Source organism: Protopterus annectens, chromosome 9.part0 (genome assembly GCF_019279795.1).
Source record: "Protopterus annectens isolate FY-2018-M chromosome 9.part0, PAN1.0, whole genome shotgun sequence".
NCBI lineage: Eukaryota > Metazoa > Chordata > Ceratodontiformes > Protopteridae > Protopterus > Protopterus annectens.
Window position 1 is genome coordinate 876,160,306 of NC_056743.1, and position 20,455 is coordinate 876,180,760.

At 44.0% G+C, this 20,455-nt stretch overlaps 2 protein-coding genes across 2 annotated transcripts in view; both read right to left on the reverse strand.

The window, feature by feature from the left end:
* LOC122811629 (probable E3 ubiquitin-protein ligase DTX3) overlaps positions 1-20,455 on the reverse strand; it is a 1,276,614-nt gene that overhangs the window by 695,102 nt on the left and 561,057 nt on the right. The window lies entirely within an intron of this gene.
* PIP4K2C (phosphatidylinositol-5-phosphate 4-kinase type 2 gamma) overlaps positions 1-20,455 on the reverse strand; it is a 722,271-nt gene that overhangs the window by 252,763 nt on the left and 449,053 nt on the right. The window contains exon 4 of the mRNA XM_044083605.1: positions 8,384-8,497. Within this exon, the coding sequence (XP_043939540.1) occupies positions 8,384-8,497 (114 nt within the window). The remainder of the gene's footprint in view (positions 1-8,383; positions 8,498-20,455) is intronic.

Genomic DNA, 20,455 nt, shown 5'->3' on the forward strand with positions numbered 1-20,455 from the left:
AGTTGAGTGGTAGGCCATCCGTACGACTCTAGCAGATTAGATTCAGCAGGATGGCAGTAGCAAAACCTGCTCTAGCTGTCAAGACATTGCCTAGCTGGGTAGTGTTTTGCAAAGGTGTGTAGTACAGAGTTAGATGCAACTGCCTCTATGACCACCAAGGTAGGGACTCCTTTGAGGAGAGTCACAGTGGCTGCTCCATATCTGGTGCAGTTCATTATGCGCACGTAAAAGTTTTCCATGGTGTGAATAACAGAACTTAATGAAGTTAAATATCCATATAGAAATGGTTTGTTTGCAAACATTCTTGCCTTATTTACTCTCTGCGAAAGTCATCAGGAATTGCTCTGCTCTATTGGGGGTTTTTGTTCCGTCAAGATAGTACCTGATTTGCCTGTGCACATCCTGGGAGTGGATGTCTTGTTCTGCCCTGTTCTGTGGATTTGGGAAGAAGACTGGTAAGCTGGTAGCATGGTTCAAAGTTTTGATACAGCTATAAAAGATGGGTTTGTTCTGAAAGTGGCTCATCTCTGTGGAAGACAGTGAAAGGTTATTTACACACACGAGCTTGTAATTCAAAAACTCTCCAAGCTGAGGCAACAGCTACAAGGAAAGTAGCCTTCCAGGTAAGCATTTTTAGACAGGCAGGAGCAGCAAGTTAAAAGTAGAGCAAAGTTAGTTTTTCTAACACATTTTAGATCCCAAGCCAGAACAGGATTCCTTTTGGAAGGTCTCAAGTGAATCACCACTTTTAGAAAAAGTAAAAAGTATTATCTGGGGGTGCGAGATGATAGGTAGGGTACTGTGCAGGCAAACTGATACAGTAGATGCATGCACCTTAAAGCTGGAATAGGAAAGGCCTTGTCTAATGAGGCTTCACAGGTAGTGCCAGAATGAGCTAATGATTGCCCGAAAATGATTAGTGCTTTTGCTTGACACCAGGTGGGGAATCTTCCATTTTACCAGGTATTATTTCCTGGTATTGGGCTTCCTTGCTTCCCTTAGAATGAAAAGCATGTCCTTGGAATAGAATGCATTCCTTGGTGTGAAAAATTCAGTCCTGCAGACTATTAACCTGTAGGTGGGCTAGGTAGGGGGTACAGTGGAAGACAGATCCCTTAACTTGGTTGAAATCTACTTCCTATGGTAGAGTGTAGAATCTCCCCTTGATGATTGTCAGGGGGAGGGCGTACCAGTGTTGTCTCAGCCATAAAGGAGTCACTAGGATCATGCAAGGTCTGTTCCCCTCGATTTCTGTCAGTACTCTAAAAATAAGGAGAAAGGACAGGAATGCATACAGGAACCAGTTTGTCCATGTCTATTTTCCAAGCTGCTGTCTGCTGTGTTCTGGAACAGAACTAAAGTATTTGCCTGCTGTGGTAGATAGCCCTACTGAGGGGATCCCTTGTATAGTTAGATCCAGGAAGACCTTTCTCGTCAGTAGCCATTTGTTGGGGTCTAGACGGTGCCCGCTTAGAAAATCTGCCAGGGTACTGTTCTGGCCTAGAATACAAGAGGATGCGAGAGTCAAACCCTATTTCATGAGCCAGCATCCAAATTTTCCTTTGAAATGCTACACAGAGGGTATGACAAATTTCCCCATTGTTTATGTACATCAGTGTGGTGATGTCTGTCCAGATCAGCAAGGTCTCTGGGATTAAGTTCTGCTGGAAAGCTTTTATGACCAGGTAGACTGCTAGCAGCACCTACTGATTTATATGCAACTTCCCCCACTGTGGGGACCAAATACTCTCCACTTTCAGGGAAACTAAGTGGGCTCCCAAGCTATGTCAGAACAGTCTGTGGTGATGATATTGTTTGCTTCACGTGAAGTGAAATTTGCCCCTGGGTTCCACTGTATGGTATCCTTTGACTACTGGAATTCCCTTTTTCAGGCATGCAAGAAAAGGCAGTAGGGTTTCCAATGACTGGGAATGCTGTTCTCAGACATTTTTCAGGAACCACTGGAGTTTTTTTGTGTGTAACTTTGCAACTTGGATCATGAGAATCCAGGATGTCATGTACTCCAATATCGACAGGAACTCTCTTGGAGTGATGAGCTGCTTTGGAAGCAGACTGGTTAGACAGTCCGACAGGGAAATAATCTTGTCTTGGGGAAGGAAGGCCTTCGGTTGAACAGAATCCTAGAAAGAGGACCCTTGTTAGAGGAACAGTTTTGGGTTTTTGAAGATTTAAGGTGAGACCTACCTTCTGAAAGCAGTCTACAATGATCTGTAAGGTACCTAGGTTCTCTGATGTGGATCTTCCCTGAATGAGACAATCATCTAAGTAGGGGTAAATATGAACCTTCACAGTTCTGCAATATGCTATCCAAGGAGCTAGACAGTTTGTGAAAACCAACAGACAGTCCAAATAGTAAAGCACAAATCTAGAAATGGTAGCCTGTTGCTACAAATCGTAGGTACTTTATATGACAGTCTACTATGGGGACAGTGGAGGTAAGAGTCTTTTAGACCTAGAGTGACTATAGAGGCATCTTGGGAGATCATGGGCATTAGTTTTTGCAATGGAAACACTTTAAATTTTGGGATGCTGAGGAACTTGTTTAGCTTTGAGAGGTCCAAGACAGACTTCCAGTTGCCCTCTTTTCTTGGAAAGTACAGCTGTACAACTTGAACTTACCACAGCAATAGATGCTCAAATGATCATTGTTGCAGTAGCCTTATCCATATGGGTTATATCCTGTCAAAGATATAATGGCTGTTCAGCTTCCAAAGCTTCACGGCATCTTCCAAGTGTCCAAATTATCAAGTAGCTTGAGCTGAACTCACTGAACAAGCAGCTTGGGAGCGAAGCCCTTCAGAACTTTCCTGCCAACAAAGAGGGGGAGGCTGAGCATTGAAAAGACTACGCTAGGAACAACAAAACATAAATGTCCACATCCTGACATAAAAGCAAACCAAAAGACAAGGGGGATGGAGGGAAGGAGTGGCTACTGCAGCAGTGATCATTCAAACATCTACTGTTACAGTAAGTTCATCTTGCACAACTACAGTATGCATGTCATACTGATTACTACCAAAGTAGCCTTAACTTTATGGGTAGACTAACACAGCTAACTACATTTGGGAGGTGGAAGATGAGTCCAGGAACCACTGGAAAATGGTCCTAGCAAAGCTTGATCTGGGCCTAGAGAAAGAATCAAGATTACAGTGCTTTGTAAAAGTATGTAGAGAGAACCAAGTAGTAGCTTTTCAAAAAATTCTAGAATCCAACCCTTTCTAAAAAGCCATAAATGAAGCCAAGGCACTGGTAGATAGGACCTCGACCCTGCTTGTCTGATTTGATATGGTGAACATAACAAAAGGTGAGAGCCTTAGACAACCATTTGGAAATGGTCTGTTTTGACACTGGTTGTCCCTTCTTACCTTTATAGTAATAAACAATTGACCTGAAGATCTGAGACAGTTCTGTCAAGATAGTACCATAGTTGTTTGCGGACATCTAAGGAATGGAGTATCCTTACTCCCTCATTTTAGATACAGTAAACTAAACTGGAAGATGGATAGTATGGCTTAAGGTAAACTTGGATACTTACTACAGGTATAAAAGGATTAGTTCTCAGAGAAACCCTGTCCCTGTGGAAAATGAAGAAGGGTTGACTCACCAGAGTTTGCAATTCAAATACTCTTTGCAGAGGTCAGAGCAATCAGTAAAACTGTTTTTCATGTTGAGAACCTCAAGTCAGACAGTTTAGCCGGTTCAAATGTAGAAAGTGTTAGCTTCTCTAACACAAAAATCAAGATCCCAAGGAGGGGGCCTACTGGTTTACTTGGCAGCCTCTTATGCAAAACCCCCATCAAGAACATTTTGACATCACACTGCCTTGAAATTAGAGGATCTATGGGTAAACATGTTGAAATGGCCGACAACCTTGACAGATGAATAACAGTCACAGGATACTAAACTAACTTATACAAATATTGTACAACCACAGAACAACTAGCTCTGAATGAGTGCTGGTTATGTTGCTGGTACCAACTAAAAAAACTTTGCCATTTGCTCTAGTAGCAGTCTTTCTTGCCTCCATCAATATCTGCTACACTTCCTCAGTAAACATGTGCTCAGAAGGAATTAAAACCCTATCATCCAGGCAGTCAACTGAAACTGATTTATGTTGGAGTGTATCAAAAAACCCCTGTTCTTGGGTGAGTAGATTTAGTCTATGAGGAAGCTTGTGGCAATTGTCCCTGGCCATTTCCAAAAGAAGGGGAGAGCCACAGCTGCCTAGGCCAGAAGGGAGTCATCACTATGGTATATGGGAATTCCTTCTGAATCTTAAAAGTGGATATTAGTGGAAAGGGTGGACAAGCATACAGGAACATTACTTCCCAAAGAAAAGGCGCACATCTTCCAGATCTTGCATAAATTCCTGGAACAGAATCTTGCCAGTTGATTTTTCAAAAAGGTCTGCTTAAGGAACTCTCCACAGATGGATCAAATGTTGGAAGACCACCTGACCTAGTTTCCATTCATGAGGGTCTGCCCTGGTCCTGTTCAGCTTATCTGCCACACAATTTTGCTCTGATGGAATACGGAATGAAAGATGTCTGTAGAGTGAGAATGTGCTGTGAAGCTATATCCCAAGCTAACATGGCTAGCCTGCAAATTGGGTGCAACATGGTTCCTTCTTGCTTGTTGATGTACCACATGACTATTGTATTGTCTGAAACCACTTTAAAGATGTCCCCTGGGTGAAAGATGGTCAGAGAGTTGAGTGCCTTAATCAGGGCAAGCATCTGCCAGATATTTACATGTTTGAGCCTGTCCTTGGTGTCCCACATCCTTGCAGTTTTAACCCTCCTGAAACTGCTACCCAAGCAAAGCTGAAGTGTCTATGGTGACTGACTGCTTTGGAGCAGAGAGGGAGGAGGACAGATTAGGCTTGATATCTGTTGCTCCACCAAAAGATTTATCTTCTGACAGACCCCAGTACTAGTATTTGAAAATATAAAGGGTGTTTATACAGGGACCAAGGAGATTTCCAACACGACTATCATTTTTATGTGAAGTCTTGCCAGGGGTATCGTGAGTATCACAGATGCCGCGAGACCCAAAATCTTGAGGTATTCCCTTGAAGTGATCATTTCTGAGTGGAAAACCTTAGAAACAAATCTAAATAAGGATCTTCTTTTCCTGAGGAAAAAAAGCACTTTGAACGGAGGTTTCTAGTTGATATCCCAGGAACACAATCCTCTGCAAGAGAGTCAAGGGAAGACTTAAATGATCTCTTGTAATCCCAGTTTGCGTAACATCTCTCACTTGAGAGAGATGCCTGATGCTCTGAAAAAGACTGCAAAGATAAGAAAGTCTAAATATGAAAAATGTGGCTATTCTGTAGCCTGCAATGAGCTGTAACTGGAGCTTGGCACTTTGTAAACACTCAGTGCAGCAGATAGCCTAAACGTTAAGGCAGGGAACTGATAATGTGATCTAGACATATAATATCTTAAGATATGTCTGAAGTCTGAATGAAGTGGTATGTGATAAACATCTTTTAAGTCTAGTGTTACCAGGAAACTGGAAAGAAGAACAGGCAACAGGTTGTGAAGTGACATTTTAAATTAGGGCACTACCACAAACGGGTTTAGGAAATAAAGATCAAGAACTGGTCTCCAAGCATTTTCTTTCTTTGGTACTAGGAACGAGAGTCTCATCTGGAGGAAAAGGAATGGCCCCTGGAAGGGAGGAATTTCCTCCCATTCCCATCTGTAACCTTGATGAAAGACATCCAGAATCCATTTGAGGCAACCTGTTTTCCTCACAAGAAGAAACTGCAAACAAACATTCTTCATACTTTCACAATTAGAAAAAAAAAACATATGAACTCAATTCAAAATTCTGAAAATGAAAGCTGCAGAAGCAAACCCCTCCATACCTATCAGTATTCTCATCCTTATCAGAAAGAGTAGGACTGGAATTAACTAAATGTTTAGCAGCAGTAGAATTAACTAAAGCTACAGCTTCTGAGTTAGATTTGGGAAGCATGTATAAAAACTTAAAATACTGAGGAATTTTATTACCTCCCATCTGGCTTTTAGAGCAGCTGTACTATCAGAAAAAAACTGCAGGCAGTAACGCACACATCTTTGAAAGCTGACAGAACTGTACGAAATTCCTTTTGTAAAAACTCATAATATTTTCAGACTGAGAAACCACTGTGTTCTTCCACTGAAAACAGTCTTAGAGAAGGATAAACTCACACAGGAGAATCAAAAACTAAGCTCTCTTGTGAATCTGAATAATAAATCTAAGGAGAAAATCCTTTGTCTGTCCCTTCAACTTCCTGTCCAGATTGAGAATATTGAATCTCTTCAGGAAAGAAGGTAGCTCTCTTTCTTTTACCAGAAACTATTTTAAGAAGTATCAATAGCCTGAATGAAACCCAGAGCCAGGTCTAGTAAATTAGTACTGTCCAGGGTAATATGAGGAGGAGTAGATGCGCATTTAGCTTTCTATTTCTTTTTGACAGGACAGATAAGGTCAAGATTGTTAATTGGCAGTAGCAACTTCACCAGGAATGGGCATGAGATTCTGACAAAACAGAGAAGTCTTCAGTGTTCTCTCTTTCCCAGGAATGACAAGACTGCCTCTCCTTTGCCCACCTATGGAATCCCAGCAGCCACAGGTCCATAGTGGCTGTAGGCGCTACATCAGAAGGATTCAGGGTAAAAGAGGAGTGATTTGAGGTACAAGTCATGGCCACAGCACAGTCACCCACCTGTGGTTAAGGCGGAGGCTGTCTGCTTCGTTTTTTTCTTGTTGTGGCTGGAAGGGCCGACAGTTTGTTCTAATGTTCAAGCCAAAATGATGCCTCTTTCACAGGGAAAACAAGCAGCAAAAACTGGTAAAAATTTTAAGTCTTTAAAAGTTACTTTTTTTCACAAAAAATATCAGTAAAAAGCACTTTAAAACACTTTCTTAATCCCCCAAAGTAAAATAAGCACATTTGCTCAAGAGAAAAAATAAATCAATTCTTTAAACTTTTAAACTGTCAAGAAAAAAAGAATGCACCTGGTGCCTAAATATTTTAGGTCAGCTCAGCTTGAGATGACTAACTGTTTGGGCATATGGAAGGTGCCCTGAAGCTTTGGAAGCTGGACAGCTGTTAATGCCCTTGCAGGACGTAACACATTCAGTTTAAGGTAGTCTAGCAGTGATGAATATGAAGAACATCTACAATAAAACCATGGCTGATTTGCCTTCTTTCACAAAGCTATATGAAGAGGGCACTTCATTTTCCTCAGGTTCTTCTATGAAGGGTGTTTACTTTTGTAAAGTTAGTATTCTGAATTAATACACCTGGGAAAACATGACAAAAGACTATTTCAACAGGAAAGTAAAACAAAGTGCTCTCCACTGAAAGAGGTACTTTGAGCAGACAGACAGAACTAGCACCACACTGTCCAAGAAAGTGAATTCAATTGTAGAGTTATCCACCCACCTCCCAAGGCTAACATGATCTGTACATAAATCACAAGGAAAACCTAAGAATTGTCTGGCTGGCTGTCCCAGAAAACAAGTCTATATCCTTTGCTTCCCCCAAACTCCTTGAAAAGTATAGTAAAGTGTTCCATGCCTTATCTGCATAGGCAGTTAATGCTTTTAAATTACTGCATATCATATTTCCCATTATCAGAGTTCCATCCTAAAGCAGATGGCAGAACTTGCTGAATGTTTCCGAGAGAGCAGTACAAGAAGCAAACTACTAAAACTGAACACAGCATATAAGCAGGGATGCCACATGGCCGCTTAACACACAACACAATCTGGGATGCCTCGTGTGCTCCTGAACACATGCAACACGAGCAGAGATCTCATACTGCCAACTAACTACGGAGGAGCAGGTATTTAATATGTGGGCATATGATTCAGAAATTATCTTGAGGCACAATGCCTCGTTAATTCTCTCTACTCAAAGCATGACTGGATAATTATACAGTCTTTGGTGCCAGAAGATTTTAATGGGCACGTCCATAAAGTCATGAAATGCTTTTGATAATAATTTTCCAATGTCACAAAAATTCTAATATCTCCTAAATGTTACGTGCTACAGAAAAATTTAAAATGGAAACCAGGACCTAGAGGCATTAATTTCAAATTAACAATGTTCTTTCTAATGAAATTGTTCTTAGAATGTTTTGAAATCAAACTAATAAAAGGATGAGTATAAAAATATTCAATGGAATGTAATGACTAAAAAACAAAAATCCAGAACTTCATCCTGACGTTATGTATCACTTTGAACACTGAAATGTGCTGCGGTAAACATTCCACATAATAAAACAGGCAATTTGATGTGTTTAGTCTCACAAAGCACAGAGTTAAACACCTTTACATAAATACCAAATAACTTCAAGCTTACCTCCACATCTCGCTTTAACTGTTCCATGAACTGTTTCCTCTGTTCTTCACTTATGTAAACTTTCTGGCTCTTATTCAGAAAGTCCATATCTTTCAATGTCGGTAACTCCTTTTCCTGTCAAGATATGCACACATTAAATATTCCAAGCTAGTTTTAGGTTGTACACTCAAATTCCATTAATTCACAAGCTACTTGGCAACTGCAGCCATTTAGTCTAATTTACACTTCTAAATGCATAAACACACCATACTAACAATGTTCAAACTGATATTTCACTCTGTATGTGCTCAGTCATTACTACACAAGGACACATTACATATTTTAAACTTACTGCATTATAGTCTAATTATATACTTTTGCATGCCTTGTGCATTAGTCATGACTGAAAAGTGCCCTCACGCATTACCTGCCTTGCTAGCCATCTTCTCACAGCATCTGCTTGTCTGCTTTGCTTGAGCATTCAGAAGGTTGTAACAGGGCCTGAACTTAACTATTAGGAGTCTGCAACACTGCAGCCTGCAACATGAGCAGTTTTCAATGCAATTAGGTTATGCATAGTCAGTTTCACTTACAGAAGTCATTAGCAAATGAGAAGGAGCTACAAGTCTTGGTTGTAGCACAGATTAGGATATAAAACTGTGCGACAAGACTTAGACGGGCACCAGATGCAGTACAAAGTAGGTCTAACCCACCTCTGTCTAGCCAAGTCCCTCAGTGTGGCATCTGCAGTAAGCTGACGCACACGCTCACAGAGTCAGGTCAATGCAAATGATACATGTTAAGAGGTAGCTAAAAGCATGAAGCAACTATGTTAACACCCAGAACAAGACAAGTATCTTAAAACAAAAGTTATATATTCACCATAACAATAGATCTGTGTTGTCTTCTTTTCTTCTGGTTCAATCTTTGGGTTACTGGATCTGATCTCAGTGACTTTAGAAGCTGTGGACCCAGGGCTCTTACTTCTCCCCTACCCATAATCCCCATCTTCAACCAAATACCTCAGATCTTGTTTGCCTGCTTATCAGCTAACAAAATCTTATCACCTCATGGAATATAACAAGTGAATCGTATATCAGAACATAACATGGAGAAAACAACCAGTTGAGGTTGTAAAATGATAAGGTTCCTGGTTAGGTCCATTTGATGAAAGAAGAGCACAAGGGAAAAAATATTGGAAGGAGGAAGGGATACTGAACCAAACAAAAAGACAACATGGATCTATCGTTATGGTGAGAACATAAATTTTGTATCGGATTTTTTTCTATCCAACACAATCCTGGAAGGTATCAAGTGAGCTGTTACCACTGCCATGCATTTGGTGAACACTCTGGGGGGCCATAGAGAGACCAAAGGGCAGCATCCAGAATTGGTAATGATCGTTCTCAGCCAAAAGCAGAGGAATACTCTGGAGCGTTTGTCCATTTTTATGTGGTAATATGCATCCTGAAGATCAACTTAAGCACATCCAATTGTCTTTCTCTAGAAAAAGTAGGATAGACTGAACCGTGACCATCCGGAATTTTTTTTTTTTTTTTTTGACATATTTGTTTACGATGCTGAGGTCCAAAACTGGCCTCCATTCCAATGTCTTTTTTGGCACTAAAAAGAATCTTGAGTAAAATCTGGATCGTATATGGTCTGGTGGGACTGTTTGGATGACTTTTTAGAAGCAGCCTTTGTATTTCTTGAGTTGCTACTTCCCTTTGACTGGATGGAATGTTGGGAATATGCCTTAGCAGCCTTGGGTAAAGATTGAAAGGGATATGATAACCTCTGGTAATTATAGTCTGCACCCAATAATCTGTGGTTATGGATTGCCAGGCAAGATGGTGCAGAGAAAATCATCCCAGACTGCTTCCAGTGGTAAGCAATTAGGCCGCTCTTCAAGAGCACTGATAGGGTTGTCCAGAGAAAATCTCTGGATCACTGGTTAAGGACACCCTCTGCCTCTGAAGGAGCGCCTTCCAGATGTGTTTCCCCTTTTGCCCTGGGGAGCAAATTCCCCACGTGCGTCACAGAAAGGACCCTGTGCTTTCTTGTACCACGTCTTTACACTCCTCTGATTCCTAGATTAAGACAGTTAGGGTTGGAAAAACATACACCAACAGTAGACAGGGTCTTACCTTCCTTTTCACACCTGGCTAAAGTGTTCTTTACTTTTGGGCCAAAAAGAGAAGAGAACTCCACGGCAGATTTGAGAAAGGGAAGACTTAAAGGGATCTGCGCACACAGGTGCAGTCAGGCCTGGCGTCTCATGACAATGCCTGCACCCGCTCCTCTAGTCGTCCCTTCGGTACTAAGTGAAATCAACTGCATGGACGAGTTAGAAATAGATTCCAGGGTGGCAAGCTGTGAGGCAACTTTGTCATGTACCTCATCAGACACTGTACCTGCCAAGGTTTCTGAGAGTTCCAATATTAGGTCTCTGAAGCCGGGTAAAATGTGCCAAGTAGTTCAAGGACCGAATGGCAAAGGTCGATGAACAACATACCAACTTCCCCAACCTATCACCCGAGATTCCCTGTTGGGGGGTGAACTGTAGGGCTCTCCTCGGCGAGCTCTTTCTTAGTGGCCGCCGCCACCACCATAGCATCTACTGGTAGGCCTTTGGACCATCTGGGTTGTCCTCTGGAGGAGAAAGAATTTTGTCTGGCCGCCTGGGGATAGGGTAGACGGTGTTTGGATTCCTCCAGATGCGCTGCACAATGAGCTGAACCAGGTCATCTGTAGGCGGGGTCACGCAACAAGCAGAGGGTCAAGCATGGAAAGCCTGCAAAAATACAGACTCCTCAGAGGAAGGGTTGGTGGGCTTCCAGTCTCCTTATTGCTTTAAAAATTCTAGTGGGTCGCCAAAGGAGACAACCTCAGGGGGAGACCATGGGGACCTTTCCCCTTCATCGTAGTCTGCATCTTCAGTAAGGAAGACCTAGGGAGAATCCTCTTGCACAATCTCTTGTGAGGCACCTCCTCTGCAGGAACGTCTGAGGAGGACTCAAGAGTGGGTACCTTGTGGAAGGGTGTCCAGGTTTCTGTGCCCGGTGCCCCAGAGTAGTGGACTGTGTCAGCTGCGGTTCAGAAGAAAGATATATAAATGGGTATCGGGTGTCAAAGGGACCAGCTAAGAGCCTGCAGAAGCAAGTGCCCACTCCATCACATGAAAACCAGGTCCGCCCGAAGAGGGATGCGAGCCTGGAACTGAGAAAGACAACCTCAGGACCGTGGTCACACCCTGGCTCCGATGAGTCCACTCCCAGGGAAGGAGCCACAAAAGGACTTGGTTCTGCTAGAAAACCGAAACCATAGTAGATGGCGTCCTAGAAAAAACAGGTACCATAACAGGGATCATGGTGCCAGCAGACCAGTCTCTATCCCGAGGATGGCTCAGCTCTGAGTGAGTCGATGTCCGTAGGGTAGGCTCAGAAGTCATGGTAAGGTCGACCAATGAACCGAAGTAGACGGTACCGGGATTGATGGCTGTCGAGGGCTCAGATACCTCCAAGGAGGTCAAAGGTGGAATATACAGTGTAATCTGTGGAAAGAAAACCTCTGCTCCAGGTGGGAGGGAGGATTTGGAAGGAGCTCGAAATCCTCTGGCTGACAACAGCTGATCCACTAGTCTCACTACGTAGAATTCTGAAAGGCTCCTGGAAGAGCGAGGTGATCTAAAAAGGGGTTATACTGCTGTCCAAAAAAGGATCTGCCGATGGGGAATATCAGGCCTGAGGCAATATCCCACCTATTGGCACCACGGTCGGAGGACCAGCAAGATGTATGGGGGAGGGGGGGGGACAGTGACCAGAGCTGGAAAATCTATTTTTGGTACTGAAGGGGGGGGGGGTGCACTGTAGTTATAGATAGTGCCATGGGAGATGGAGTCTTGGATGGTTCTGTACTCACAATAGGTACCATGGGGGAAGGTTGCAGCACTGGTGCAGAGGATGGTATTAGTCAAAGATTTAATTATTTGTGCCAAAGTTGGCACCGTCGTTGATGGTTAAGGTCCTGGAATACAGGATGGTACCATAGGGGGAGGTTGAGGCCATGTTGCCAACATTGTTGGTGCCAATTCTGGAAGTTTCGACTTCAGGTCAGTTGTCGACAGAGTCACTAGCATGAGGAGAGGTAGGGATAAGAATGGCTTCTCTTTTTGTGTTCTTTTTTGGAAGAGTTGAGCCCTCCATCTCAGAAATGGCCTCTAAAAAGAATCAGTTTGTTTTTCCTTTCCATCAAGGTACAGGTGCTAAAGCCCTTATGTCGCATGGAGGCTGAACCTTTAGATGTGGCACCCCCTAGACAGTAGACACAAGACAAATGAGCATCTGAGTTGCGCATTTTCCTCTTGCACTGCTCGCACTGCTTAAAACCAGAAGTTCCTTTCTTTTCAGCCTTAGGTCACACACAAAAAAGGCGTAACTTGTCCTACACTAAATGTCTGAGCAAATACAAAACGCACAAACAGTCAAAAAATAGAAAAAAAGGCCTTTTTTATTACTAACCATGATAAAAGGGAAAGAAAGAGAAAGGAGGGAGGGGGATACCAACAATGGTAATGACTGTTACCTCAGAGGTAAGGGAAGGCCTGTACCAGCAATGGTACACAAGAGTACCAAAAAATCTTGGTAAAGGAAAAAAGGCACTCAAACAGGCAAACAAGGGTAGCAAACTCTAAACGACAGCTAACAACTTGAAACAATCACAGTTAAGGAAAAGATTTTAAGAAAGTATACAATTTCTAATGACTTAGCTGGAGAGCTGGCTTGACATGTCTTGATGCAATATGCAGCAAACAAGATTTGAGGTGATGGAGAGAGGGGTACTATGGGTAAGCTTAGCTTGAGAAATTTTTTTGGCTGGCGCGAGCTTCTTATAATGGCCAACTTGATTCAGAGAATGGAACAGACACTCACCGGTAAGGAATGAATGATTATCATCAGATCAAAGGGCATTACATAGCCTCTGGTAATTATCCACAGCAACCAAGTATCTGATATGATGGCCTGGCCAAGCTTGAGGGTGCAGGGATAAGAACCCCCCTCCTCGACTGCTTCCACAGTGCGGCGGTTGGGCAACCCTTCAGGAGCACTGAAAGGACTTCTCAGAAAAGGGCCTTCTGCCTCTAGGGCAACATTCATTGAATGCATTCTCCCCTCTGCTTCAGTTGGACATGTCTGTAGAAGTATCCTGGTTGAATTCCTTGAAATTTTCTGAACCAGATTTTATTACCACCTCTCTAATTTCCTGGAGGAGGTTCTTTGAGGGGTGGAGAAGTGGATTCCAATGGCAGATGGGGTTTTACCATCCTGCTCACTCCTGGTGAGAACTTCCATAACTTTCAGCCCAAAGAGTGTGAAGCCATGAAAGGGAGTTTTGAGGAAAGACATCTTGAAGCCTTCCGCAAAGTCACAATCGCATTCAAGTGTGTCGGTAGATAGCAAAGCCAGTATCTGCTGCTCTATATCCATACCATCGGCTGCATTAGAAAGCAGAAAAGTACAGTTTTGTACCTACCATAAATGTAGATGTCCGATACGTATGCATCTGCAGTCATCACATATGGGTTGTCCTGCCTCAGGTAGCCCTTCGGTCGGCCGGATTCCAAAGTCTGGGTCCGGCGTCGGCTGATGTCGCCCTTTCCCCGACGTCAGAGCGCCTGGGGTATAAAAATGTCAGCCGAAGCCATCTTCCTCAGTGTTTCTTGCCCCAGATGCCAGGTACCCTCTAAGGAAGGCTAAATTTGGAGAGATGCAAAAAATTCCAAACATACACAGTAATATAAAAACAAATGCACCATAATAGATAACCCCAGCTAGCTATAAGAGGGATAAGTACCCAGAAATACCACAGAGGGGAAGGAGGGAGGGAAAACCTGACTGCAGATGCATACCTATCAGACATCTACATTTATGGTAGGTACAAAACTGTACTATGTCCTTCAAGGATGCATCTGCAGTCATCACATATGGGTAGAATACCATAGCCAAACTGGGGGTGGAGGATCTATGTAAAGGATGGTGTAGCTAAAATGTCCTGCAGGACTGCCTTAGCAAAGCCTGCTCTGGATCTGGAATATAAAGGCAAATTGGAATGCTTGGAAAATGTATGCACGGAGCTCCATGTAGCAGCTTCTAAAATGTCCTTGGTAGCCACCCCTCTAAAGAAGGCTGTGGAGGTGGCTGTGGCTCTCGCGGAATGAGGTCTAATGTTAGCTGGCACAGTTTTTCCATGAAAGGAGTAACAAAAACGAATGCAATTCCCTATCCATTTTGAGATTGTCTGTTTGGAAATTGCTTTTCCTTGTGCACCAGCAGCATATGCTACCAACAGCTGGTCAGTTTTTCTGTAGCTTTTAGTTCTGTCCAAGTAGTAGCGCAACTGTCTGTGTATGTCCAAGGTGTGCAGAAGTTTCTCCCCTTTGTTTTGTGGATTCGGAAAGAAGGTAGGCAAGTGAATAGCTTGGTTTAATGAGACCCTGGATACCACCTTTGGCATAAATGTAGGATTGGTTCTCAATGAGACTCTGTCCTGATGAAAAATAATAAATGGCTGTACTGCCATGAGGGCCTGTAACTCAGATACTCTTCTTGCTGAGGTTATGGCCAGAAGGAAGGCAGTCTTCTGAGACAGGAACTGTAGTTCTGCAGATGCTGCTGGTTCAAAGGGAGGCAGTGTTAGTTTTTCCAACACAAAGTTAAGGACCCAAGTAGGCAGTGGTGGTTTCCTTGGAGGCTTGATGTTTTTAATTCCTCTTCGAAACTGCCTTAGGAGAGGATGTGAGAAGACAGGTGGATCAGTATTGTACTCTGCTGAAATTGCTGAAGCATGAATTTTAATGGAAGAGTAAGACAGACCATTGTGGAACATTTCTGCCAAGTATTCCAGGATATGTGCCATGTTCATCACTGTCGCATCTAGGCCCTTTGTGGTGTTCCAAGTGTGAAATCTTTTCCATTTTGCTGAATATGCCTTTCTTGTGGAAGGCCAGTGAGCTTCCATGACAATATCCTTCACTCTCTGGGATAGCTTATCCTGAGTAGGAGTCAAGGTATTTTCCACGCTGCTATTTGCAAGGTTTTCAGGTTGGAATGCAGAGTTTTGTAATTGTGCTGTGTCAGAAGTGGCCATTGAGGAAGAGGCCATGGTTTCGTGCATGACATGCTCTTTAACAGTGGGTACCAGTGCTGTCTTGGCCAGTCTGGAGCTATCAGAATCACTTTTGGCTGCTCTGTCCTGATCTTCATTAAGACCTTGGTCATTAATGGAAGAGGTGGAAATGCATACACTGTTAGAGTTCTCCAGCTGAAAGAGAGGGCGTCCACTTTCCATGCTTGTGGGTGGTATGTCCTTGAGCAGAATTTCTTCAGCTGATGATTGTGGGGGGAGGCAAAAAGATCCATGTCCGGCCTCCCCCATGATTGTGTTATCTGTAGAAAGATGTCTGGGTGCAGCATCCATTCGTGTGCATCCATGATATTTCTGCTTAAGCTGTCCGCCAGTATATTGTCTTTTCCTGGCACGAAGTGAGATTGCAGCTCTATGTTGAATTTCAAGGAAAGTTCTCATAGATTCATTGCCAGTCTGCAAAGAGGATAGGAATGGGTGCCTCCTTGCTTGTTTATGTACCACATAACTGTGGTGTTGTCTGTCCTTAATAGTAGGTGGCCTTGATGCAGTAAGGGTATGAAGGCTTCGAATGCATGTATCACTGCCAGCATTTCCTTTTGGTTTATGTGCATGCGTAGCTCTTTTTGTGACCATAGACCTTGAATGCATCTGCCCTCCATGTGCGCTCCCCATCCGTGGTCTGAAGCGTCCGTTGTAATGGTTTGGCTGGCTATTGGTTTGCTGAAGGGCAGACCCCTGTTTGACTGGCTTGCTTGAGCCCACCACAAAAATTCCTTTTGAAGGCATGGAATGAGTGGTATCAAAGTTTCCAAGCTGTGACTGTGCTGAGTCCATAAACTCCTTAGGTACCATTGTAGTTTCCTCATATGTAGCCTTGCTTGTGGAATCAGAAGGATGCAAGAAGCCATGTAACCCAGGGGCTGCAGGATTTTCCTTGCAGTCAGCTGAGATTGTCTTGTCAGATTTTTGAAGTAAACTGGTAGTTGACTTTGTTTTTCTTCTGTGAGGAAAGCCATTTGGGTGGTTGTATCTAGATTGGCACCCAGAAAGGTCATTCTTTGGGATGGAACAAGTCTTGATTTGTGAATGTTGACTGTATATCCCAAGGCCTGAAGTAGTTGGATGGCATAGTTCAAGTGTTTTACCAAAGTTTGTTGGCTGTCCGCTTGTATAAGGCAGTCATCCAGATATGGGTATATTTGAATCCCCTGAAGTCTGCAGTGTGCAATCACTGATGCCAGGCATTTCATGAATACTCTGGGCGCAGAAGATAAGCCAAAGGGCAATGCTGAGAATTGATAATGCTCTGAACCTGCAAGAAATCTGAGGTGTCTTCTGCAACTTTGTCTGATAGGGACATGCAGGTATGCCTCCTTAAGGTCTAGAGGTACCAGCCAAGACCCCTTGCCCAGCATGGGAAGGAGTTGCTGTAGAGTCAGCATTTTGAACTTTGGCACAATGAGATAAGTATTCAGTGCGGACAAGTCGAGAATAGGCCTCCATTGCTTTTCTTTTCTTGGAACAAGGAATAGTCTGGAATAAAATCCTTGGCCTTGTTCTGAGAGAGGAACCTTTTCTATAGCTTTCATTTGCATTAAGCTGGAGATTTGTTTCAAAGCCTCTGCCCTTTGATTCGGTGGCAGGTCTGGCATGCCTTTTCTTTTTGGTAGTGTGTGAAAATGGAACCTGTATCCTTTGTCTATTATTTATAGTGTCCATTTGTCCCTTGTAATACTGTGCCAATTTTCTGAGAATAAAGAAAGCTTTCCGCCCAAGGGTGCTTCCAATTGAGCCCTGGTTGGCGGTGTCAAAGTAAAGTCATTGAGTCTGTCCTTGTGCAGCAGTTGTAGGTCCTGCATGACCTCTCTGGTTGGGAGGATGCCATTGACGTCCTCTGTAGGAGCCTCTAGCTTGCTCTCTACCTCTGGCACGCCTGTTCTTCCCTCTCTGAAACCTCTCTGAGTCTGGAAAGGACCAATTCTTGGAAGGCCAATTCCTGCTGAATCTTGGTGGTTGGACTTGGAGAAAATCTTTTAGACTGTTTGTACAGATTTTGCCTTTTCTTCAAATTTCTTTAGGACCTCCTGGGCCGTGGAGCCAAATAACTTTTGCTTTTCCAGTGGAGCATCCAGAAGCTTTGCTTTGACATGGTCTGGCAGAGATTGTTCCTTTAGCCAAGCATGCCTACGTATGACTGCGCCAGTCACAGCTGACCTACATGAAGCTTCCAATGCATCACAAAACACATTGCAAGAAATGGTTGCTAACCTGTTGGGAGTTATGTACCAGATCCTGAAGTGATTTGCGATCTAGGGGTTCAGGTGAAGACAGTTTTTTATGCAATTCATCTAACAAATACTCTTGGTACTGTATCATATGAAATTGACAATTTAATGCCCTCATAGAAAGAGTAGCAGAAGTATACACTTTTTTACCCCATCTCTCTAAAGCTCTAGACTCCCTTTCAGAGGGGAGAGGATTTTTAGTAGTGACAGCTGCAACCCCTTTAGGGCCCTGGGAAATAGTTTCTGGATCAGCAGAGTGGGCCTTGTAAAGGTGAAGATGCGAGTCCGGGACCCTGTAGTACCTATCGGGTTTGACAGGAGCCGGAGGTAGAGAATCAGGGGTTGTGCTAGAGTCAGAGTACACATCATCAATGACATTTAAAACAGGAGGAATAGCCAAAGGTCTATGCTGAGGCAAATGCAAGAAAGTCCTTAATCTCTTCCTGGAATCAGAGAATTCCTGGCCCTGCCACTGGAAATGCACTCTCATAGTGTGAAGCGTCTCCCCAAAGGAAAACTCTTCAGGAGGGGAGGCCGAGGGAATAGATTCCTCTGCATCAGAATCCTCGTAGGCCGAAAGCGCCTCCTCCTGGTGGTCCGAGAGAGTAGAGCCATCAGAGGCCTCATCTGAGGAGTGGAGATCAGAGGGCTCAACCCTGGGCCTTTTGTCTGGAGGAGGTTGAGAGCCCCTGTCCAGATGAGGTTGAGAACCCGTAATTAAGGAGATAAGGTCCTCTGCTAAGCTTAGAATCTGTGAACCTGTAGTGGGTCCCCGAGGGATAACCTTGGGAGGCAAAGCTTTTGAGACTTTAGCAGCTTTAGCCCTAGAGAATGCCTTAATGGACATGGATGCAGGAGGCCTGGCTGCACCACGTGCTGGTGTAGTTTTGTCTAAAGGTATGGTGTCGGAAGGTTCCAGGACACCAGTTTCAGTTGGAAATTCAATAACCGACTCAGCCGGGGCCGAGGTTGTCGGTTGAGCGGTTTCGGTGGTTGGAAGTACCAAGGACTCTGTTTCAGCTGAGACCGAGACACTCGCGGTAGGCCTGGCCGTGGTTTCAGCCGAAACCGAGGCCCGCGTGTGTCAGTCCTTGTCCTTCCGTTTCTTAATTAAATGTGAAGTCGGAGTCTCCGACGGCATATTGTACGAAAAACTAGCCCCAAAAAATTCCTCTGCAAACTCCGCCCGACGTCTAAGAGTGCGTCGGTTGAAGGAAGCACAGGCTGTACAGGCCGAAACGTCGTGGTCTGGGCCTAGGCAGGGGAGGCAGTACGTGTGGAAATCCTTATGAGGTATTTGTTTCCCACAAGTTAAGCAATTATTAACTTTATCTGACATCAGCTGAGGCAAGAAAGAGTCCCCAACGGGGTACTTAGCTTTTTGAAGTCTTCGGTAGCTGAATTACAGGAGCTGGCTGACCGGCACTTGCGAACTGCTTCTGCTTCGAGCACCACGCGGCAAGAAAGACTGGGGAAGATGGCGTCGGCTGACGTTTTTATACCCCAGGCGCTCTGACGTCGGGGAAAGGGTGACATCAGCCGACGCCGGACCCAGACTTTGGAATCCGGCCGACCGAAGGGCTGCCTGAGGTAGGACAACCCATATGTGATGACTGCAGATGCATCCTTGAAGGACATCATGGATACATTAGAACGACTGTAAGTCCACTGTCTTGAGTGTCTGACAGCAGGTTACCTTACAGGGACTTTGTGAGTTCTTTTGTCAGGTCCCTCTGGAAATATATCATGTGGGTCAAGTACTTCAGTGCTCCAGGTGTGAAAGATGCTTGAAGCTTATGTCAGTTTCCCAAATCTGTCCAGAACTCTAGATTCCCTATTAGATGGATGAATACAAGTACTCTCCTCTGAGAGCTCTTTAGTGGCTGCCACTATAAACATGGTATCTAGTGGGAGTCCTTTGTTTTACAGTGTGCTCTATCTTTAGGTAAGACCAACATTTTGCCTAGCTTTTTAGGGATTGGTTCCACCATGACAGGAGTCTTCCAAGTCCACTGAGCTAGCTACTGGGTCTAGGAGAGCATCAGCATGTTGTGCCACCCAGAAGGTAAAAGAGCCAGCTCCAAAAGCCTTTAGGAACACAGACTTCACAGGAGGGAGCATCAGTGGACTAATTCCCTTGCTGCTTCACTAAAGGGAACGTCCACCATGGGGAATCTTGGAGACTTGTCCCAGTCATCGAAGTCTGTGTCTTCAGTAACTGATTACAGACAGGAATCTAAACATCTCCTCTTATATGTCTGTTTTCTAGCACCATGCCTTGATTAGGCTTATGTAGGTGGGCCAGAATAAGATGAGGAATTGAAATGGTGAGCAGCCTCTAGGCTAAATGAAGATGACTGCCTCTGTCAATGAAGAAGTGCGGCTTCAGGCGTAATATCCAAAAGAGGCTGGGATGGAGGTAAGTGTGTGGAAAGCACCTTTTCTCCTGGCCTACTTTTGAAAGTCTCGAATTCTGAGGCACAGATTAAGCCAGAAGAGACTCCAGCCCCATTGTGACAAGAAGAAGCAAGTGCCTCCTTAGGGAAGAAAAGATTTTAAGAAAGTAGCCCCGGATCCAAATCGGACATCAGAGCTGAGCTATCTAGCACAGAGGCTTTGAGTGAAACAGATGGCTCCCAGAGTTTTGGTACTGACTTCACAC